The sequence below is a fragment of the Mustelus asterias genome, chromosome 3 (assembly GCF_964213995.1).
Source record: "Mustelus asterias chromosome 3, sMusAst1.hap1.1, whole genome shotgun sequence".
Lineage (NCBI taxonomy): Eukaryota > Metazoa > Chordata > Chondrichthyes > Carcharhiniformes > Triakidae > Mustelus > Mustelus asterias.
The window spans coordinates 110,977,151-111,001,920 of record NC_135803.1 but is presented as its reverse complement, the minus strand read 5'-3'; the positions used below and the strand labels follow the sequence as shown (position 1 = coordinate 111,001,920).

The window sequence follows — 24,770 nt, the reverse complement described above, 5'->3', positions numbered from 1 at the left end:
ATTATGAAAGGCATAGATAGGGTGAACGGTGGGAAGCTTTTCCCCAGGTCGGTGGTGACATTCACGAGGGGTCATAGGTTCAAGGTGAAGGGGGGGAGGTTTAACACAGATATCAGAAGGACATATTTTACACAGAGGGTGGTGGGGGCCTGGAATGCGCTGCCAGGCAAGGTGCTGGAGGCGGACACACTGGGAACGTTTAAGACCTGTCTAGATAGCCATATGAATGGAGTGGGAATGGAGGGATACAAAAGAATGGTCTAGTTTGGACCAGGAAGCGGCACGGGCTTGGAGGGCCGAAGGGCCTGTTCCTGGGCTGTATTGTTCTTTGTTTGTTCTCTCTCTTCTTTGTTTGACTGGCCCTTGTAGCCTTGGCAGACCTGAAGATCACCCCTGGCATGGTGATTTCAGGCAGCTCTGTGATCAACATTTTCATTCCTGGCTGTCAGCTATGAAAACTTTGGTGTAGCACCTTCCCTGTAGCCACAGAGGAATTAAAACTTGTTTAAGAACCCCTGCAATCTCCTCCCTTGCCTCCCATAGCAGCCTTGATCACAGTTCATCCAGATTTGGAGAGTTGCCCACTTTTAAGCCTGCTAACATCTCCAATATCTTGTCACTCCTTATGTCAATTTGCTCAAGAACCTCAGTCTCTCTGATGAAGGGTCATCCAGACGTGAAACGTTGGCTCTATTCTCACTCCACAGATGCTATTAGACCTACTGAGATGTTCTAGCATTTTCAGAGAATCATAGAATTTACAGTGCGGAAGGAAGCCATTTGCCCATCGAGCCTGCACCGACCACAATCCCACCCAGGCCCCATCACCTAAACTCCACATATTTACAGTCCTAATCCCCCTGACAATAAGGGTTAATTTAGCATGGCCAATCAACCTAACCCACACATCTTTGGACTGTGGGAGGAAACCAGAGCATCCAGAGGAAACCCATGCAGACACAAGGAGAATGTGCAAACTCCACACAGTCACCCGAGGCTGGAATTGAGTGAAATAGCAGCGCTAACCACCGTGCCACCATGCCGTATTTTTGTTTCAGATTCCAGCAACTGCAGTCATTTGCTATTATCGCAGTCTCTCTCCGAGTTACATACCATCATCGTTATTCTCTTGGGTGAAGACGGATGTGATGAAGACGGATGTGGAGTATTCATTCAACACTCTTCCAATGTCCTCTGGCTCCACCCACAGATTGCCCCCTTGGTCTCCAATGGGCCCTACTCATTCCCTGGTTATCTTCTTCCCATTGATATACTTACAGAATATCTTGGGATTTTCTCTACTTTTATCAGCCAGAGCTTTTTCATATGCCCTTTTTGCTCTCCTAATTGCTTTCTTAGCTCCACCCTACACCTTCCATTAATACCTCTGTTGACTTGCTCCCCTTGCACCTGTCAAAAGTCTCTCAGAATATCTCTGGTCACCCATGGTTCTCTGGGCTTGTTATTCCTTCCCATAACCCTAGAGGGAACATGTTGGGCCTGTACCCTCCCCATTTTCTTTTTGCACATGCCCACCACCCCACTCCACCCCCTGCCTCTTCTGTAGATTTCCCCACAAATAGCCATTCCCAATCTACCTTGGCCAGATCTTGTTTTATTTTACTAAAATCCGCTCTACCCCAATCCAAAACTATTTTTTTTGCAACTTGACTATTTCTTTGTCCATGACAAGCTTAAATTGTACCATGTTGTAGTCGTTATCACTAAAATGCTCCCGCACCACCATCTCAACCACCTGTCCAGCTTCACTCCCCAGCATTGTGCCATCCCTCATTGGACCCTCTAAATATTGACCTAAAAAGTTTTCCTGTGCATATTTCAAGAAATCCACTTAAATCCAAGCCCTTAACACCATTTCCATCCCAATTACCCAGACTGAACATGTTTCCCCAGTCAGTTGCAGGCACCAAATGGCCATTTTCCTGTGGTGGAAAATCATCTGGCTGTCGCAAGGAACCAAAAAGCAGGTATGTAAGGAGATAGGGGCAGCTACAGAGAGCCACGAGGGTATAGATTTGGGAAGGGGGGGTATGGTGGGAGGGGCAGGGGTGGGGGACAGGTGAGAATTTCCTGGCAGTAACATGGAAGATTTTTGTAGGGCTTGTAGATGCACTCATGCTCTCCTGATCCCGCAGAAATCTTTGAACAATGAAGTACTCAAGCAGCTCACTGCTTGGTATGGTGGGCACAACGCACAAGGTATCTTTGAATCTATGTAGGCATGCCATGGTTTGCAAAAACCCATAGCCCATCATAGTAAAAGTTACACAATCATGGTTCTCTTCAGGGGGGTTCCTGAGCACAAAAAGCCAGATTCCCCTGACTCCCACTGCCACTTAAGGCTTCTAGCTGAACAGAATCACACTTTAAATCTGTGGTTCCAACTTGCAGGAGAACTTCCATTCCGACATGAGGAACTAAAGGATGGCCTTCAGTGTTACACTCAATTTTCTCATCAGAGAACAACTGTAAGTCAACAAAAGACAGCAACTGTGGAAGGCTTGGCAGCAGACCACGTCTTGAAAAATGAAGTGTATCTCCACAGCACTGTCAGGAGGGTGAAGAAAGGGAGACCAACCAGGAAGGCAGGAAAATCACAGTTTGAACTGACAAATGCAAAGCTGTGGGTGTGATTTGAAATGAAGGCTCAGGCAGAGATGGAGTTAAGTAATGTCACAATGTCTCCATGATGATAAAGGTAACCCAATTTAGAGCCCACAAGTATGAAATTATGGTCAGCACAGGTGATAACTTGCTGCTTCCAAGTTAACATGATGAAAATAATAACTCAGCCTTTGGGTCTGGCTGTTTCTTCATAACGTTCTTATAAAAGCAATAAATTGTTGGGGGTGGGGTGGATGGAGATAGGAGGGAGATGATGCTGATGTTGCTAAATGTGCAGTGCACAATATGGACTGCCCGAAGCTGTGTTCATCTGTTCAGAACATACAGTTACTCGAGGAGGAATAGGGCAAGGGAAATAAAGCTCGTGGGCTGAATCGACCAACACCAACTTTCCACGTTGTAAATAATATTCATCAACAAACATCCAATAAATATATTTTAGAAATTCCTCAGCAAACTAAAAATACACAAGGTCTGCAAGTATTACAGGCATGGTGGGAGCATGGGAACTCATGCAACAGGTCTCCCTGCGTATAAGCCTCTCAAGGGGTCCTTAATGAGGTAATCAGTCTAACAAGTTATTTGACTTCTTCATAGTTTAGCAATAGTTCTTTCATCCATCCAAGGCACTCAGAATAATCTAATGATCCAAATCAGCCATAAGGTGGCACGATTTAATGGCAAATGCAATACCAAAAGGAATGCCAGCATGATATTCTAACAGTCCATAAATAAATTTTGGATCTCTGGGTCAGGGGCTCTGATTATCTGGCATTGATTTTGCGTTTGTGGGAGACAAAAGAGGACAAAATTAAAATAGGCCAGTGGATAACTACTACATTGGGAACACATCCCCTGTATGCATCTGGTAATGCAGCTGTAAATACTATGCTTTCTGATAATGGACTGTACCGAGGATCCTCTTCCACCCCCAATCAAACACCACTGCCTTCATTCGAATCTCATGGTGTCATTATAGCTTCTATCATCCCATTTGCAAGGGAGTCAATCCAGTTATTATTTTTGCACCTTATTCTTTGCTCTTGGATTCAGTTTCCTTCCTGTCTCAAAGGGGAGCCCAGTTGCACCTATCTGAAAGTTGATATGCATCAATTCACTTGGTACACCAACCTCTAGTAGTACACATAGATGGAGTAGTGGAACTCCAAAAACAGAAGGTATTCTGCCACTCGAATTAGGCCAGGAATCTGAGGAAATTTAGGGACAGCTTTTTTAGATTTTCCATTCATCTCCAGCTATTCACTATGGAATAGATAAGAAAGGCAGTTTCCTACATGGCTCACTGAATAAACGGACTCCACGTTATGGGACTGAACATACAGAACTTGTGGGTTCCTGATTTATCCCCGGTCTATGTTGAGGTCACTTATCTCAGACAAGGTTGGGCTGCAGTGTTGCAATTAAGATTAATGTTCCCAGAATAGTGAGGAGAGAAAAGAAAAATCATGCAAGACTTCAGTCCAATGATGTGCAGGTTAGATGGATTGGCCATGCTAAATTGCCCCTTAGTGTCGGGGGACTAGCTAGGGTAAATGCATGGGGTTATGGGGATAGGGCCTGGGTGGGATTGTAGTCGATGCAGACTCAATGGGCCGAATGGCCTCCTTCTGCACTGTAGGATTCTATGTTATAAGTCAAGCTGGATATATATGGATTTTTGGCTGAGTACAGATTAAGCAGGTTACGAGTGATGCGCCCTTACCACCTTCATATAATCGGACAATGGCATTATTCATGGTCTGATCTCACCTACAAAAATAGTTAGGTCTGTACAGTCAGAATATTGGAAGGCTGTGTGAAAACTTACCAGTTTGAAGGTGGTAAGCTGGGGAAGAATAACGCATGCAGAATTTACACAAATGTAATCAAAGTCAATAATTACTAAAAATAGGATGTCATAATGGCCTGGATTTTCCCTGAATCTGGATGACATAGGAGCCCTTTAAAAATGGGAGCCAGGACCTGTTCAAGGATTCCTGATCCCATTCTCTGGTGTTCCCATTTTCGCAAACCGCCGGCTCCAAGTGGAGAGGATCTCCAAGAACATCGCGCATATCGACACAGGCATCAACTTTCTACCCGCAAACCGCCAGCTCCAAGTGGAGAGGCTCTCCAAGAAGATCACGCATATCGACACAGACATCAAGTTTCTACATGTAAATTGAGTTTGTGTCTATCTATGCCCTGTTTGCGAACACATCTCCCATTCACCTGATGAAGGGGCAGTGCTCCGAAAGCTTGTGGCTTGTGCTACCAAATAAACCTGTTGGACTTTAACCTGGTGTTGTGAGACTTCTTACTGTTCCCATTTTCACCAATGCATTTTAAGGATGCCGGCTGGTTCAGGTCAAAAGCCAGAACCCTATATTCCCAGTCCGCCTCGCGCTGTTGTAAAGATAAGCAGCTCCTACTCCTCTGTAATTTTCATTGTGTCAGGTTCGTTGTGGTTCAGTTAAGAGAATGTTGTTTGATTGGCAGCAAAGGCTCTTTGATCTCTGCTTTCAATTACACAATGTTTATTTATGCAAGCTTAAGAGGATTCAAGTACTTTAAATTTCAGCTACTGATACTTTAAAATGTCGGGATGCTTGTCCTCTTGTAAAATTTATGGAACCCAAAGAATTCCGACAGTGTAGAAGGAGGCCATTCAGCTCATCAGGTCTGCACCAACTCTCTGACAAAGCAAATCATCCAGGCACTATTCCCGTAACCCCACATACTTACCCCACTAATCCACCTAACCTACACAACCTTCAACACCAAAGGGCAATTTAGCATGGCCAATCCAGCTAACCTGCACATCTTTGGACTGTGGGATGAAATTGGAGCACTCAGAGGAAACCCACACAAACACAGGGAGAACATGCAAACTCCACACAGTCATGTACCCAAGGCCGGAATTAAAGGCTGGTCCCTGACTCTATGAGGCAGCACTGCTGACCGATGTGTCACCATGCTGCCCATAAAAGGTAGCATAAGGGGCCATGGGGAAAGGGTGGAGATGCGTTGCCTGGCATAGGAGGCATGAGGGGATATTGGGCTTGGATGGAAGTATGTAGCCTAGAGTAAGGGACCTGAAGTAGAATGGACAGGAATGGGGAGTGTTTAAGAGGGATGAGGGACTGCAAAGCCTTTAAACTGCCCACTTTGGCACCTGGAAGCCCCTCTGGCCTATTTCCTGAGTTGTCTGGCCTGACTGCAGCCAACCCTGGGCAATGAGGCTCCCATTTTTGTCAGCAGTTTCTCCTCTGGCAGGCAGGCTCAGCCGGCAATTTCCTGGTACCTGCTACGAGCCTGGAGGATGAAAATCCAGGCCAATATCCCGAAGACAAATACTGTGGGATTTGCAACAAAACAATTTTGACAGCGAGTTGTAAAAGTTCAGACAGACGCTCTTCAATTTGATGCAACTCTAATCATTAGCATAGTCATAATAGAGACCAAGGTATCCTGCCTATGATGAGCCAAAAAGGAGGCAACAGATTGCTTGGTCATGGTGCAGGAGATGGTGAGCACAGAATCTGCTAAATGATGGGGCTGGAGGGTGTGGAATCTCCTTGGCACTTTGCCAGAAAATAGGCAACCAGGGATAATTATTTTGAACCACTCCCACAATAAATATATTTTAAAACCCTGGTATGTTTTCAGCATACAAAAATGACATTTCACCTTCTCTTCCAAATAGCATCTCTCTTATCTTCCCCATATTGAATGTTAGAAATGAAAGAGAAAAACAATTTTTGTCTGTAGATTGACAGGTTGTAGAAGGTGGCAATGTGACAATGGACAAATGTTTTATCTTCAACTGGCAAAATTCAATATGTAACCAAATGTGTGTTATTTGGATTCCAACCATTCAACTGCCTTGCACTAAACAGCTTGGACTTGGTAATTTCACATATGCTGTGAAAACAGTGCTCATTCATGTTGTTCTTTGTGTAATAAACATATCTTGACATTTTTCAAAATCTTGTTCACACAGACTAGGATTTCTTTGATATTTCAGATCAAGCACATCAATTAAAGTTACAACTGCAAAGTGGGAGTATGAGAAAAGTAATTTTAATCATATAATTATTGAGAATGTTCTACAGTGACTAAATTAATCACAAACTAATGATTACAGTTTTTAACCTGATGCTTTCACCACCTACACTCCCAATTTTGAATAATTTTTCAAATATTGATGTATATTTTGTATTGCGTACAGCACTAGTTACAGTTCAGCTAAAGTTTCCTGTTTTAAGTACATTAACCATTTGTATTCTGTGCACAAAATGAAGCAGCAGGAATAAAACCAGCAGGATCGCAGCATCAGCAAAATACTCTGGATGCTGGAAATCTGAAATAAAAACAGAAAATGATGGAAATGCTCAGCATGTCTGGTAGCATCTGTGGAGAAAGAAACAGAGTTTACAGGCGGGATTTTCCAGCTGCACTCGCCCCAAGGCTGGAAATTCCTGTCTGAGGTCAACAGACACTTGCATGGTCTGCCGAATTTTCTGTCCCACTTGCTACTATTCCCATAGCGGGTGGGACAGGAAAATTCCGCCCTACATTTCAGATTGGTGATTTCATCAACTGTACATATTGGGTTGGATTAAAAGTAGCCCAACATGGCAGGAAACATGGTGGCTGGGCCCATTTAATTACAAAAGACACTGCACGCATCAGTCTCCTGGTGGTGAGAAAACTTCCCATGGTTAAGTTGGAGGCAGGAACGTATCCAAAGAGGAAACTTACCTGCTTGTGGTGGGATGTCAATTAGACTGATTATTGAGCCACTTGACACCAACTATCCCCAAGTCCACCGGAATTTAGTGGTGGCTCAAGAATTATATGCCAGCAGCACAGATTTCTTGGGCCTTCAGAAGGCTGCCAGGCAAACCCAACTTCTCGGGGTCAGCTTGGGCTACATCGTTCAAAGGCACTTAAATATCTGATTGAGGGACCTGGCTTTGGGCAGGGGACTGAAAGCCACTCCCCTGCCCTTTCCTCTAAAACTGCATCTCCCATGGCCTCCTCCCCACCCTACGGTGGCACAGTGGTTAGTACTGCTGCCTCACAGTGCCAAGGACCAGGTTCGATTCCCAGCTTCGGTCATTGTCTGTGCAAAATCTGCACGCTCTCCTTGTGTCTGCATGGGTTTCCTCTTGGCGCTTCGGTTTCCTCCCACAGTCCGAAAGACGTGCTGGTGAGGTGCATTGGCCATGCTAACTTCTCCCTCGGTGTACCCGGAGTGTGGCAAGTAGGGGGTTTTCACAGTAACTTCATTGCAGTCTTAATGTAAGCCCACTTGTGACACTAATAAATAAATAAACTCACCTATGACCTGGGTCTCTTATCAATCCAAGGCCTTTACCTGGGTGCATTATTGGCTGGAGCCAACTCTGATTGACCTGCAACTCTCACAAGTGGGATTTCCATCCCCATGGTCCTGAATCCCCAAAAAGACTGGGATTACCCCTTGAGAGCAATATGGGCTCCCCACCAGTTCACCAACCAGTATGCTGAACTCATGTCAATTGCATTAAATTTCCCAATAACTTTGTTTCTCTTTCCACAGATGCCACCTGACCTGCTGAGTATTTTTGTCATTTTCTGTTTTCATTTCAGTAGGAGTAAAGCCCAGATTCAAATAAATAAAGGGAAAGGTGCTTTTGTAACTTGTTAATGTCGGGTCCATTCATTCCTCAGAATAGACAAAGACAGCACTGGTACAATGAATGTCTTTTATTGAGCAGAATTTAAAATTAAAACATGACAGAAAGCGAACTGAAAAGAATTGCTGCGAGAAAGAGAGAGAGAGATAGAGATACTGGCAAGAGCCAGTCCTGTACTGGTCAAAAAACTCTAAACATACTGAACAGGTCTCAAAAACAGACTTGATCCAAAACTGAAAACAAAGGGCTAAAAACTACAATATATGAGATTCGTTATCTGTGTTTTGCAATTGCTCGGCACATGCTGTCTTGAGCTCCATAAACAGGTTTTTGCAGCTTGTTATGAGGCCTTGCAGCTGTGGCCATGAAAAGCTGCTGTTTAGGAAAAAACTTTGCTTGGCTTATGAAAGGCCTGTTTTTGCTGACATTTTACTTTCAAAAAAGGTAGTCAACTTTTCCAGTTAATCCCAGCATGCCTGCTGAGTTTTACGATGTGGTCAAGTTAGCTTTAAAAGCTGAGCATTTCAATGTAATTGTACAGGCAGAAATATCTTAAAATGAAGTCTTTGCATTAATGAAGCAAACAGAGCTAAGCATACATAGGATCCCACAGTTATTATTTGAGATGCTACAGGGAAAGAAATTCACATACCAATTTTTAAAATTGGAGTGGGGCAAGAAAAGCTATAATGGCATGAAAATTGTTAAAGCGTAATATAGTTAAAAGTAAATTACAGCAACTGCATGAAGTCACAGACAGAATGTGTGTGTTCCCTTACTGCCTATGATCAGTAAATTGTGTATGAAGGAGGTGTGACTTAGTTTTGGAGTGCGTGTCCCAATTAAATAAATCAGCAGCAATCTTTTGAGAGTTTCACAGCTTTCTTCAAGTCGGATTCACAGAATGACCAAACTGATCATTTAAATGGTGCTCTCTGAAAATAACTTTTGCCAATTTTCAAAAGCAAACAGAAAAAGTGGCTTTCAACATATGACTTTCATAAATTCAAAGTCCTTTCCAAATAGGAGGTGGTGCTCATGTTGATTCTATCATCCTTGTTGTGGTTTAACACTGCTGAGAATTTGAGACAGTCAGTGTTGTTCTTTCAGAATGAACCATTCGCTCTGGTTTCAGGGAAGGGTATTGAATCACATTGGTCTTGAAGGTTCTTTGATGTTGGTCCGTCCCGAAACTAAAATGTGCGAATTCCCCAAATGGCTGTGAATGTCCACATTTAATTAGATATTTGCTTGAGGCTGAGTAAGCAAATACCAAAGATCTCATGATTTGCAGCAACTATTTTAATCGATTGTTTGTGTCCCATTTTTACATAGTGTCGATTGAAATGTTCATAATATACTTTTTCATTATACCTACCTTAACTAATATATAAATAGCCATTTTTGGGAGCTTTTCACTGTCAATGATTTAAAATTGTATTTAATGCAAATGAATATATAACAATATAATTTGCCACAAGAAAATATGGTTCAATATTTTGTTTTTAACAATCACACATTTTATATAATGAGCTGAAACAAGAAACGTTCTGTCCTGCCGAGCATAAACCAATAAAATTGCAAACTCTGGTGGTTTTTCCACCAGTGGGATCTCCCGGTTGCGCCAAAATCAATGGACCTTTAACTGGCTCACCGCACTGTTTGGCCCCCGCAGCTGCCACGAAAGGACCAGAAAATTCCAGCTCCTGTATCTTGTAAAGGGAATTGATTCGACTCAAACACAACTGTCAGTGGCTTGACTCACACCTGAATTTGTGTGGCAAATTGTCTTTTCTATTTTTCCACTTTCGAAAGTTATAATACAACACAAAAGTGAACATGAATAAAACTTATCAAAGAAGAAGTTTAAAATTTCTATTCATCAGCTTCATTATTTTTCAGATCAAATTTCCCAGAAAAGTACAAGAGACTTAGAAATTAACCTTTAATGATGTCAGACATCAAACCCAATTTTAATATGTCCTGTGACATCATTGATGCTATTTTAAGAGGTTCTACAGAATGCTTCTTCAAATCTTTGTTTTCAGTATATGTAGAAAATGTCTTTGATAACGGGATGGACAACAAAGTCTGTGTTTGTACTCTTCCACTTCATTAACAGTAAGAGGAGACTTACTGGTAACAATTTTAAACAATAATACATTAAAACTGAATTGTTCACTCCGCTTAGTGCTTGTGGGTGGATGTGCCTGTTATACTGCTGTACCATGTCTGCAGCATTGCTGGTGGAAGGCTCCTGGCTTTCAGCGGAGAGACTGCAGATGATCTTGCAGGATGTCTTCAACTAGCTCCAGGCCTTGCAAGCCCTGCCTCAGACAGTACCACCTTGGCATGGGCTGCAGAACTTTGGACTGTTTGGGAGACAACATTAAGAGTACTGTCAGAGCAGCAGTGATTGGTGCATGAATGCTGTCAGCCTAAGAGAGGAGAGCAGATTTGGGCATCACATAAACTCCCTGAGGGTGGAGCCTCAGCAATCTGGTGAAGGACAGATGACTGATTTCCTCGGAGAGCTTCCATGTCATTTGAGCACTGGTATTAGCAGTCATGGCAGCAGCAGTCTGAGCCTGCATTGCACAAAGCTGGGTTAAATGCCAACAAACATGAATCTCATGACCTCAGTCTGAGCTTCCATTAGAGTGCTCAAAAGCTTGGTGGTTTCCACCCTTCCACAATGGAAGCTAAGCCATTGATCACAGATGCTGCATCGGGGATGGGTTTGTATGTGTTGTCATGGAATTGGCCACCACTTCCAAATTGCAAAGATTGAAGTCCAAGCTTTGTATGAAGTCATATGTCAAGTTGGGGAAGGACTCCTCCATGCTCCTTGACAGTGAAAGCAAGCTGTCCATGATCATCAATGCTGCCGCATCCAAGTCCTTATCTGAGTAAGGTCAAGTTTAGCTGCCTTTCATCATGAGGCTACAATGACTGGCCAGTTGGCAGTCGCAAAAATGAAGGAGGAAAAATTTGGGATGAGGGCAGGGGGCATGGAGTAGAAAGCAGGAATTCCATGGATAGGGAAACTACAGTTTGCACTGCATGTCAGATAGCAAGATGAGATTTGAGGTGGGATTTGAGTAGGAGCAAAAGTCAAAAGCATACCATCCTGATTCTTCTTGAGGCACAGGATACAATGTCCTCAATCACAGGCAGCTCCATGATGTGGTCACTGTCTCCTCTGGAGGGCTCAGGTGATGCAAGTATGCATGTTCCCACCAAGTTGGCAATGCTCACTCCTATTAGAGATCACTTTGCAATTCAAGGGAGAGGGCAAAATGTCACCGATTGTGTTGTGATGTGTTTGAAAAATGTGCCTGCAGTAGCTGAATAGTTTGAAGTATACAAAAGCAGGGGACATGAGTGTGAGACAAGCAGCATTGGTATGTCTGTGAGGGTGAGATGGAGCAGCAGAATGTTAGGCCCAAATCTTGATTACTAGAAATTGCTGATGGATGAGTGACAGGGTGGTGCATTGTGCTGTGTGTAAGAATGTCAGTGCACCAGGTAGAAGATGTCCCATGAAAATATAAGGAAAATAACATTTTGTGCCATAAGTTGTCATGCATTGACCATTTCAAACAAGAGAGAATCGAACCATCCCCTTTTAATATTCAATGGCATTACCATCACTGAGTCCCCCACAATCAATATTCTGGTGGTTACCACTGAACTGGACCAGCCATATAACGACTATGGCTACTAGAGCAGGTTAGAGGCTCGAAATCCTGCAATGAGTAACTCATCTCTTGACTGTCCAAAGTCTGTCCACCATCTATAAGTGATGAATTACTCTCTATTTGCCTGCACCAGTGCAACTCCAACAACACTCAAGAAGCTTGACACCATGCAGGACAAAGCAGCGCACTTGATTGGCACCCACTACCACCTTAAACATTCACTTCCTCCATCGCCAATGCACAGTGGCAACAGTGTGTACCATCTTCAAAATGCACTGCAGCAACTCACCAAGGCTCCTTCAACAGCACCTTCCAATCCCACAAACTTTACCACACAGAATGACCAGGGCAGCAGATCCATGGGAACACCACAATCTGCAAGTTCTCCACACACCATCTTGACTTGTAACTATATCACGTTTCCTTCATTGTCACCGGGTCAAAATCCTGGAACTCCCTCGCTAACAGTTTAAAGTTTATTTATTAGTGTTGCAAGTAGGCTTACATTAACATTGCAATGAAGTTGCTGTGAAAATCCCTTGATCACCACACTCCGGCGCCTGTTCAGGTACACTGAGGGGGAATTCAGCACGGCCAATGCACCTAACCCGCATATCTTTCGGACTGTGGGAGGAAACCAGAGCACCCAGAGGAAACCCATGTAGACACAGGGAGAATGTGCAGACACCACAAAGACAGTGATCCAAGCTAGGAATCAAACCCAGGCCCTGGGCACTGTGAGGCAGCAGTGCTAGCCACTGTGCCACCCCGCATAGCACTGTTCCTCCAACACACAGACTGCCGCGGTTAAAAGAGGCAGCACACCACCATTTTCTCAAAGGCAGTTAGGGGTGGTCAATAAATGCTGGCCCAGCCAGTGACACCTACATCCCATGAATGAATAAAACAAAATGCAATCTATATCCATGAGATATCATTGAAAATCTTCCTGCAAGGCTGCCAGATGCTTGGGGCTACCTGCTTCTTTTCTCTTCTCAGAGAATGGACTATGGGGCCTCCCACATGGTGTTTCTTCTCTTTTTCACCTTCTGAACTACTGCTTCCAGCATTGTATCTGAAAACCTCTTTCTTGCCTGTTGCTCCATTTTCTGTGCTGCTCAGGACCTATTGAGTGTGAAGTCAGTCAGTAACATGTTTTTTGCTGGGCAAGGCGGGAATTATTTAGATGAGGAAGTTGCATGAAGTTAGCTTGCTACCCACCTCAATGATACCATGAGGCACTTGGCAATTCCCAAGCTCAGCAAGGCATCTTAATGAATTTTTCGCCACCATGTCTTTAGTGCAAGGTAGTCAAACTTTAACATCGTAATTCTTGGAGTGCACAAATTAGATATTAAGAACAAGGTGTTAAGGTGTCTAACCAGGATCTTAGGGAGTGAAACAGGAAGGTTATATTGGAGCAGGATCCATGTGTACAAAAGGGAACAATCTCCTTCCCACCACCATGTCCAACAGCATCCCCTTTGCCCTTAAGAACACAATCTTTTTAAACGGTTCTGGATTTCTGGAAGAGTTCCGTTTATTCCCAAGTCTGCCAAAATTTGACAGCTGTTTCCAACAATAAATTGCCTGAATTATGCATTCCACACCAGCAATATGAATCAGATTGATCTCAAAAGTTACATTGCATGCCATTCATATTCAGACATACACTATTAGACCAGTGACAGATTCAGAACTAAATTATTTTCATCCCAGCTGAAGCAGCTGCCCACTACCATTCAGTCTATGTATTTGCCACTCTGACAATTTCACAAGGGATTATTTTCAATCTCTGCATGTGCTAAAGTAAAATCTGAAGTGTGGAGCTTTCCAACAGATAACATATTAACAATTGAGCTCCAGTCAATCTGTCTGCAGAGATTTAGATTATTGGAGTTTTTCCTAAAGATGGTTCCCATGTGAAAATATGTTATTTATGAATAGAACATGTTATTGAACAGAGACCACGTTAAGAAAAACCTGAGACAAATCCTTCTCGAGTATTGCTGAAAAAAGAGACATGCTATCTAAACTTTTTATCTTGCACTCATCAGAATCACTCCCAAGAAATTACCAACAGCAATGGGGGAATAATAATTTATATTGTATGAGAAGAGAGTGCTGATTGGCTGTCAAGTGGACTCTGATTGGTGGAGGCGTTGCCATTTAGAATACAGCAGGAACAGTTAACAACCCACTTTTAGTCAAATTCACAGTTCAATTTAAATTGGTCCAGGCATTGCCCTGGGGAATGAATCATAGAATAAAATCATAGAATCCCTACAGTGCAGAAGGAGGCCATTCGGCCCATTGAGCCTGCACCAACAATCCCACTCAGGCCCCATTCCCATAACCCCACATATTTACACCGCTAATTCCCTTGACACTAAGGGGGCAATTTAGCATGGCCAATCCACCTAACCCGCACACCTTTGGGATGTGGGAGTAAAACGGAGCACCCAGAGGAAATCCACGCAGCCATGGGGAAAATGTGCAAATTCCATACAGACAGAGGCCCGAGGCTGGAACTGATGCTGAAATAGGGTGCATCAAAGCCATCCAATGGAATTATGGCTTTCCTTATCAGATTAATACACTCTGTATACCCGCAAACTCATGAATGGGCCTAAGGCTACTACTTTTGGTCCTGAAAAGTGCACAGTCTAATGCAGATTACCCCGGAAGGGTAGCGTGTCTCAAAAATTTGAGCAATAGATGAAACTAGCCGCTGCATGCTGATAGCATGCAATTGCAATACGGGTGATGTTCTCCACTTAACAGGGAGGACTGGGGGGTACGGAGGAGATTCACTAAGTTGATTCCAGAGTTGAGAGGGTTGGCTTGGTCTTTATTTATGAGGTTGCCATTAAGGCCGGTCCTACAGTGCATGGAACGGTAGGAATCCCAAAACATGTATTGATCAGTGAAGGTAGATGTGAAGTATACGGTAACAGAGAAGTCATTGACCAATCTTTCAACGAGCATGTTGAGGACAGGGAGGTTGTCTTACTGCTCCATTTCAAAGGTGAAAATGAGCACAGGATGAAATCAATTATGGTGTGTAAGGAAAGTCTTACAAGCGGCTGCAGATTGAAATATAGCTAAAGTGCCATCTACATAATGGAAATATGCAAGGGGTAAGGAGGTTGGGTGTCATGCCATCGAAGATGTGTTTCACATGGAACCTGACAAAGTTGATTTTGAGAGTGGGGTTGAGGGGATCCCATGGCAACACCATTTGTTTGGGTGTACATGATTTTGTTCAAACTGAACTCAACTGCACAAGTTGCTGAATTTGCAAGTTCAATTGATACATATTCAGATATCGGTGGTGCATTTAAATCAGCTCAATATAGTGATGCTATAAGTGTCTATTGCTTCCTTGAGTGGCACATTGGTGAATAGGCAGGCAATGTTGAACAAGCACATCGACATGCCATTGCTATCAATATGGTCCTGTATGTTCTTCGCAAAGGTGAGGGAGTCCTGTATGTGGAAAACTTGCTCACAACTGGTTGTAGCAACTCACCCAACCATTCGGCTAATTAATACTGTGCAGAGCCAGTCATGGATAAGATAGGACAGAATGGGACATCGCTTTTGAGTGTCTTGGATAACCTACATATATGTGGATGCAGTGAGCCATGAGAACAAATCCTATCATATATACCACCTCACAGCTCGTCATTCTTTCACAAGTCCAACAAGCAGTCTTATAACTTATTTTTGAGCAAGGCTATCCACCTGCTTAAGATGTTCTGCCTATGAAACAAATGAACAAAGAAGAACATGAATTTCAGTGCCGGCTTGATTCCAGGTATTTTGGCCACTTGTCTCAGTGATTTGCAGATTATATCGAACAGCACATCCCTTCAACTGTTCACAACAGGCAAAGTACTGACCATACCCAACCAGCCCAGCTTGCTAAATTCAAAACACAGTGACCAACACACACTGCAATTTTATGATTTTACAGTACTTGCTAAACAATCCCAATGGAAAAGCAATTTAAGGTTGCCAGTTGGGCTCGCAGTGTGGCCCACATAAACATGCTAGAAGCATGCCAGAAGCAGAAGAATGTATATTTCCACAGAGGAGCCTGCTCTTTGCAGACAGAACAAACATATCCACATATTGCACCTTTCTCAACAAAAGAAAAACTTTGGGAACAGTTGTTCCTTAATTCATTCCCCAGGGCAATGCCTTGACTGGAGTCAACCTGCTCCGTATGAATTTGTACAAAGCTGGGCAGTTAACTGTTTCATGCTGCATTCTCCATGGCAATGCATCCACCAATCAGAGTCCATTTTTCAACCAATCAGTACTCTGTTCTCATACAGTATAAACTGGTGGCAATTCCTTGCACGCTATCCTGATGAGTGCAAGACAAAAAGCTTAGACAGCATGTCCCTTTCACAACAATTCTCCAGTTTCGTCCCACCAATCAAATCTCTCTCTTGTTCAAGAAGAGAAAGAGCTTGAAATCATTTTTATCACAGCGGGTTATGTCCAGAGATTTAATGCCGTGCTACAACATGCCTTTACACCATTGTGTCAGTGTTTCTAAACTGTTTTCAGCCTATTGATCAAGTTCTAATCAATGTGAACACTTCCTCGACAAACCATCCTCTGCTGTTGGAGCCATAGCAAAAAATATATTTTTTAGCATTTGCAGTAGATGTAATTTTATTCATTTTTAGAGGTTGGGTGGTGAAAGGGTATAATTCCCAGTTTCACAATGGCACAATGTGGAATTGGTCCCAGTGATTAGCTGATGTGCATATATTTCAATGGACAAGCTAATCAGTTATGGGATAAGCTCTCAATAATGTAGAAAAATACATCATTATGATTGTATGGTAGCTGAGTGATTACGATACAGAACTAGCAACCCTGAAATATTCAATTCTCATCCCACCATCACAAATTCTAAAATTAATCATTTAAATAATGTAATAACTTAAGACATAGCAGCACAAAGCAACTATTCAAAGTTGTCAGATTGTTGCTGGTTCAGTGATGCTCTTCGGAGTGATACCTGGTATTTTTATTCAGTCTAGATTACATGTGACTACTTTAGCCTCTCATTGTGGGCTGACTCCTCATGCCTTCGAGGGATGGGAAATAAATACTGCTTCACCATATTGATGCCCATATCCCAAGATAAAAAAAGTCATACTGCAGACAATCTATTCTGGCAGAAAGAACCAGGAGTAGGCAATTCTGCCCTTTCTAGTTTCTCCACCATTCAATATGATTCTAACTATTTTTCAACTTTCCTCCACTATCCTCAGACCTCTTAATTCCCTTGGTAACTAAAAATCTACTGATCTATTTTGAGTATACTCAATGACTGGAATTCTTGATCTTTGGGGGAAGTGGATGTTCAAAGACCTGTCAAATGCCAAAGTTGGTTGACTATGCAGTGGCAGTTTACAGATTTCGGATGCACATCATTTGCAGATGTATGATACCTACCTACTTTCTACAGTTATAAAGTATCCCCAAAACGCAAGCAAATGCATATTATTTAGTTCTGCAATTAAATCTGTTGCACCATGTGCATAACACCACTTGGAGAAAACTATTCATTCAGAATGCTCATGAGTATATAATAAAAGCTCATCCAAGTGTACTTGGGAATCTTCCAAATCATGTGTAATAAACGAGGGTCATATCAAAGGACAAATCTTTTAACTTTAACCAGCCACCCTCATTCTAAAGGCAATTTTAAAAAACACATTTTATTCACAAATCAGTTGATATGAATGAAACAATTAGGAAGTTGTCAACATCCCTTTCCAGCAGTTATTTTTAGACTTATGGTTTATTTTGAGTATGTGCCATTTGAAGTTACACTGAAGCAGTTAACTTGTTTTGCATGGAAAGTTCCTGCATGATTTCAAAACACTCCACAAGAAAGAAAAATGGTCAAAAAATCAAACACTGGAAATAAATGTTTTCATACTTCTAGATTTCCACTACTTTTTCATCTTTTACCTCTATTTAACGGTATCAGTATCCTTCCACTGTAATAAAATGTGTCAACATTGTTGGTGTAGGCCAGCTGCATGACATGCTTGAAATGTGGCGTTACACAGCACCTCTGATGGAAGAATTTGTCTGTCAAACCAAATAGTTCCGATAGTTTTTATGCTAGCCCATTACATTCTAGTATTCCATTTATGTTCCAAACATCCAACTTCTGAAAGCAGATTTTATTTTTACAAAATGGGACTTGTCCAAAACACAACTGGAGGCCTGATCATGTTGATTTGTAGTCCCTCCCCTTTCTGGGTCAAATTCCCAATTGCCCACTCACCTCTCCTGATCATACCCCCTTTCCTGGATATGTCACATTGTGTGCCCCTCCTCAAATTTTGAATTGTGCCATTCCAGGAGTTGGCCCCTTCCCTCAAACCCAGGACCTCTGGATGCAACACCAGAACCATGAAAACAAAATAATCTTTGCTGGAGAGCTGACTGGTGATGCCAAGGGGATGCCTGTAACTTCCTGAGTCATATAAATGAAGCCTGAGCCTCAATATTAGGTGTGCGTTCTGGTGCAGTGATAGCTTCCTGTACCTCGTCCAACCAGGACCAATTCTGAGGTCAATTTGTCACAATCAGAAGAGGTCACTATGGTAAGAACATTTTTTGTTTAATGGTCTTGGCAGATTACCTCACTTCCTTTTCCAAAATCCTGAACATCTAACTTTCCCCATCTTAAGATTGTTAGATATTAATTTCATATTAAAATGCAGCATAATTCTAACATCTTCTATAGTATTTAACATTCCACTCCATTTCTTTTTGATTTATTCCTGAAGGTGAAGTTTTAAATAGAAATTTTACCAAATATTTTAGAATTCAGGTTTTCAACAAGCTAGTATCATATTAATATACTTTAAAAATCTCTGCTAATATGTTCATCTCATATATCATGGATATTATTAAACTAGAAAGAATGTAGAAAAGATTTACTAGCATGCTACCGGGACTTGACAGTTTGAGTTATAAGGTGAGGTTGGATAGACTGGGATTTTTTTCTCTTGAGCATAGGGAGTTTAGGGGTCAATAGAGGTTTATTAAATAATGAGAGGCACAGATCAGCATCTTTAGTCAACATAGTCAACATCTTTTCCCAAAGGTAGGGGAGTCTAAAATTGGGGGCATAGGTTTAAGGTGAGAGGGGAGAGATACAAAAGGGTCCAGAGGGTCAATTTTTTCACTCAGAGGGTGGTGAGAGTCTGGAACGAGCTGCCAGAGGCAGTAGTAGAGGTGGGTACAATTTTGTCTTTTAAAAAACATTTAGACAGTTACATGGGTAAGATGGGTGTAGAGGGATATGGGCCAAATGCAGGCAACTGGGAGTAGCTTTGTGGTAAAAACTGGGCGGCATGAACAAGTTGGGCCGAAGGGCCTGTTTCCATGCTGTAAACCTCTATGACTTCTATGACTCTATCTTTGGACATCCTTTACACCTGGCTAGCACAAAATGTGCATAACTAAAGAAGGGAAAGATTCACATGCTCACAATTCCAGCTATCCCTTCAATATACTTACACTAATTTCACTCAGGATAAGAGTAATTCTTAACAATATCTCCCAACACTAGCAGAGACACGTTGTAATTAATACCTTGGCTGTACAATGTTCACAAGTGAAGTCAGCCACCAATCAGAACAGTAGGCCTTGGAATTCATCTTTTCAAATATGACTCCTTCAAAACTGCATCAATAAAAACGATGCCAACTGATCATTTATTTTTACAGCGAATGTTTGTAAAAGGAATGCAAGGATACCAAGTATGTTATCACATTTTCAGCTTTCACTACAGATCCACAGGCCAGAAGGAAAACTACATTTCAGCTGAGGGATGTAAATCTGAATTTCATCTATGTTTCCAGATATGCCAAAAGAGAGGAAAATCAATTGGTATGGATAAGATTCTGTCCAGCAATTCTGTGTTCATGACATTACGAATGTCTACGTTCACTATTTCTCATGAAATCACGATATATTTTTGCAGAATGGCTTGATGACTTTGCTAGAAGTAAGTCAACAAAGGCAACGATGCCACAATTATTAGCAAACTGACTACACATCAGCATTAAAAGAAATCTTCCCCACTGATCTTCAGTAGCACCAGTCTTAAAATGTTTCCATGTGTATTTGCCCTATGCATTAATAAAGTAAATAATTTGCAAAGCCAACAATGCTTTTAATTTCACGTGTTGCCCATAATTCCTCATATTATTAGGGTGCATAAAGAGCAAACCTGGCAAACACACACAGAGCCTCAAAACTAAAGACACGTTAATAACGACAGGAGTGTGCGAGGTATAAACGGTACAGAACTCAAAATATTTTTTCTTTTGGGAAAAATTAATTCTGAGATTAGAAAAGAGTTCTAAATTTTAAGCAGCAAAGGAAGAACAAATAAAATGAATCGCTGACCAAAAACTATCTGCTTTGTTTCTTTCCAAAATTAAATGTTATTAAATACAATAAGAGGCACAGGATATGAACTCATGGAAACCTGTAGAAGACATGGTGTTTTATAAAGCTATACTTCCATTGGAGATTCAGACAGAAATTCCAGTATATGCAAATTCTCCCCCCATGGGCTTTGTTACAGTTTCTGGGACAGAAGATCAAAGATGAATATGCTTGATTTTTCCATTATGGTCTTGGGGCCATGGGCAAGGTTCATCCCAATTGGTGAAAACCCAGAAAAATACGCCTTAAATTACACTTAAAAAATAAACATGCAAGATTTAAGCTCTAAAATCATTCGTTGTGGAAAGAAAGCCTCACAACTTACATGCAAACTGAAATTTTACTGCTTTGCTCATGATTGTGCCGAAACGATTTGTTGCGAAGCACTGGTAGGTTCCATAATCTTGGGTCCTAACTGGGTTATTGATTACCAGACTTCCACGAACCAAACTATAACGATAATTGATGTTTATGTCAATGTCTGTGCCATTTCTTTGCCACCTGTGAGACAAAAGACACGGAAATATGTTAATTTTGTCACAAAACTCAATATATTTCAAGCATGCATGAATATAGATGAATAATAGTGCCTTCAACTTTAATTTTTTTAAGCAAAAAACATTCATTACACAAAGTGGAACTGAAATTAGTAAATTTAAAACTAACAAATTTACGTGACTCAGATTTCATTGACGAGTTTTTAATATTCAGTCAAAGATTGTTTTTCTTTTGTTTTGCTCCTTATTCCAACTACCACACTTAACATTGGGCCCTACTTTCTAGTCAATCATTAGCAGCTTTCAAAGTGAATCCTGCAACTGAAATGGAAGTGAAGTGTTTTTCAATTGCACATTATTCGGTACAAGTGGGTTTTTCTATTGAACAATCCCATCCAAGCGCAAGATTGCAATAACGCAGGCACGTAGAAAAAATGCATTCCTTTCCAGTCAAGTGTTACTATTCCAGTTGGTATTATAATTGGATGGGAAGATCACATAATGGAACCCGGCTCAAAAGGCCATAATGTTTACTTTTAAAAAAAATAAAACATGGAGGAACAGAGTCACAGGATTGCTAATGAGTTTTACAAGGGGAAAAAAAACTATTATATTTGGATTATGAAACATTATTCCTTTACTCTCCACCCCTCACCATTATCTTAACAAATACACACAGATTTTAAGATTAACATGGATTACAAAGCACATCTGAAGCTACAATGGTCGCATTAACACAAAGTCCCTTTCAAGCACACAGGTCGGCTGTGGTCACATACATACATTCCACTCTGAACCCATGTTAATGGCTGTGGTTTTCTCTTCAGAAATCCCCGAGATAATTGTCACGGGAGTTTCCAAACTCCATTCCCAAAAACACATATTTTAAAATCTTCATTCACAATAATGCTTTACATTAACAGTTTCCATTCCAAAATCCAGTTCACGTTTTCCAAATGACTCTACTAAACAATGCTTCCACTGCACTTTTAACAATGGGTCCAGTCCAGGATTTACACCGAGGTTACTTAGTCTTGACTGCTGCACAAACTATTTGCAATTGCTTTAACTCTTGATTCCCAGACTGTATTAAAATGGCATCAAATGTTTATTTTATGTCTGAAGTTTGCTTTCCCACTTTAATTCTAGTTACTACAATTGTCTCCAACTCAGAACACTTGCTTACTCTTCCTTAAATTCTTCTGAACAACACCTTGGTCTCTGTTAAGTTAATTCCAGTCACCCTAAATATTCTTTCTGTCCCAATTTCCTGGTTATCTGGACAGTAACTGGTTCTATCAAAACCTACACCTTTGCAATTACCTTGTCCATTCCAGTCTTTCTTCTGACAGAATTGAGAGATGTTCACTCCCTAATGTCCTGTCTCCAACTGTAATATATTCAGCTAAAACCAAAACTTAAGACCTTTTTTTTAGAATACAAGGGCCTTCAGTTGTAAACAATGCCTGCATACCTCTGCTGGCCTATTTATTTTTCACATCACCGCCTTCTCCAAGTACAAAAGAAACACATCTAACATTTACCTAGCATACATCTAACTATAGGTTTTACCCTTCCAGGCACAAAAAAAATTAAATACACTTAGAATGATACCTTATTCCTAATATTTACCAATACAAATGTAAATCCCTTAAAACTACCCTTGTTTTCCTAACATATTCACTGTCGCTACATAATCAATGTAACTGCCACCAATTCCTTGCCTTCATTTTCACTCTGAAGTATGCTTAACCCAAATCTTCACTGCTTGTTTGTTGTACTTACAATTTGCTGAAAATGAGTGTTGCTGAGCCATAATTAGCAACTTACACTGATGAATAATGTGTTTATTCTCCCAATTTTATTTGTGTAACCTACAATATATTTGGAAGTCCTCTTCTCATTTCAGAAGTACTGAGTGACTTCATTCTTGCTGATACCTTGATTTTTGGAAATTACTCTCAAGGCTGAGGGAGTAACTGGCAAGGCTGGCATTCATTGCCCGTTCCTAGCTGTCTTTGAGAAAGTGGTGCTGAGTTTCTTCTTCTTGAACTTCTGTGCAGGAACGTGGTGAGTTCTGGGATATTACAATTAAGGGAAAGCGATATATGTTAAGGTCTGGATGGTGTGTGACTTCAGTGGAGGTGATGGAGCAGGAGGGCTGAGGGGGGAATTGATGATGTCCCCATGCACAAGGTGGCTTTGTCTTTCTTGGTGCTGGAAGTTAAGGCTTGGGATGTACAGGCAGCACAGTAGCACAGTGGTTAGCACTGCTGCCTCATTGTACCAGGGACCCGGGTTCGATTCCCAGCTTGGGTCACTGTCTGTGTGGAGTTTGCACGTTCTCCCCATGTCTGCAGAGGTTTCCTCCGGGTGCTCCAGTTTCCTCCCACATTCTGAAAGGCGTGCTGGTTAGGTGAATTGACCCAAACAGGTGCCAGACTGTGGCGACTAGGAGAATTTCACAGTAACTTCATTGCAGTGTTAATGTAAGCCTTACTTATGACTAATAAATAAACTTTAAAACTTTACTATAGACCGGGTGGTCACATGGAAGTGCACAAAAGATGCCAGGTGTTGAAAGCATGGGAGTTCCCCTAAGAGCTGCTCACTTGCTGTCAATAAATATTGATTGTTGTTCGTCCCTGGTCACCAGTTATTGCAAACTGTTAGGAAAACAAAGATAGTTTTAAGGGATTTATATTTGCATTGGTAAATATTCAAAATAAGATTTAGTTTTAAGTAGATTTAATTTAATCTTTCTTTGTCTGGAAGGGTAAAACCTATAGTCAGATTCATGCTGGACAAAGGTGCTTATGTGTGGAGGTTGGTGCCAATTCCAACTGTGATTCTATTGTGCTTAGAGAGGGCTACGGTCTGAAAAGTAAACAAACCAACAAGGGTTGCTCAGCAACTGGGGTCTTTTGTAAGGTAGAGAAGGTTTTAAGTTTTAGTTTTACCAATTTTAATTGCAGTTGGAGATAGGTAATGAGAGAGAAGGCAGCTCTCACAACTCTTAAGTTTAAGTTTATTTATTAGTGTCACAAGTTGGCTTACATTAACACTGCAATGAAGTTACTGTGAAAATCCTGTAGTCGCCACACTCTGGTGCCGGTTCGGGTACACTGAGGGATAATTTAGCGATATTGGATCTCCTATTGGGACATGAGTTAGGGCAGGTGATGGATGTGAGTGTGATGGAACACTTTGGATCTAGTGATCATAATGCCATTAGTTTCAACCTGATCGTGGATAAGGATAGATCTGGTCCTCGGGTTGAAGTTCTGAACTGGAAAAAGGCCAAATTTGATGAAATGAGAAGGGATCTGGGATGTGTGGATTGGCACAGGCTGTTCTCTGGTAAGGATGTAAATGGAAAGTGGGAGGCCTTCAAAGGAGAAATTTTGAGAGTGCAGAGTTTGTATGTTCCTGTCAGGATTAAAGGCAAAGTAATAGGAATAAGGAACCTTGGTTCTCGAGGGAGATTGTAACACTGATTAAGAGGAAGAGAGAGTTGTATGAAATGTACAGGCAGCAAGGAACACATCAGATGCTCGAGGAGTATAAAAAGTGCAAGAAGCTACTTAAGAGGGAAATCAGGAGGGCTAAAAGAAGACATGAGGTTGCTTTGGCAGACAGAGTGAAGGAAAATCCAAAGAGCTTCTATAGGTATCTTAGGAGCAAAAGGATAGTGAGGGATAAAATTGGTCCTCTTGAAGACCAGAGTGGTAGACTGT

At 41.6% G+C, this 24,770-nt stretch overlaps 1 protein-coding gene across 1 annotated transcript in view; it reads right to left on the bottom strand.

Annotated features, from left to right (window-relative positions):
* The window catches only part of LOC144491525 (contactin-4-like), a 1,235,140-nt gene that overhangs the window by 910,786 nt on the left and 299,584 nt on the right, over positions 1-24,770 (bottom strand). Inside the window, exon 4 of the mRNA XM_078209439.1 lies at positions 20,862-21,037. Within this exon, the coding sequence (XP_078065565.1) occupies positions 20,862-21,037 (176 nt within the window). The remainder of the gene's footprint in view (positions 1-20,861; positions 21,038-24,770) is intronic.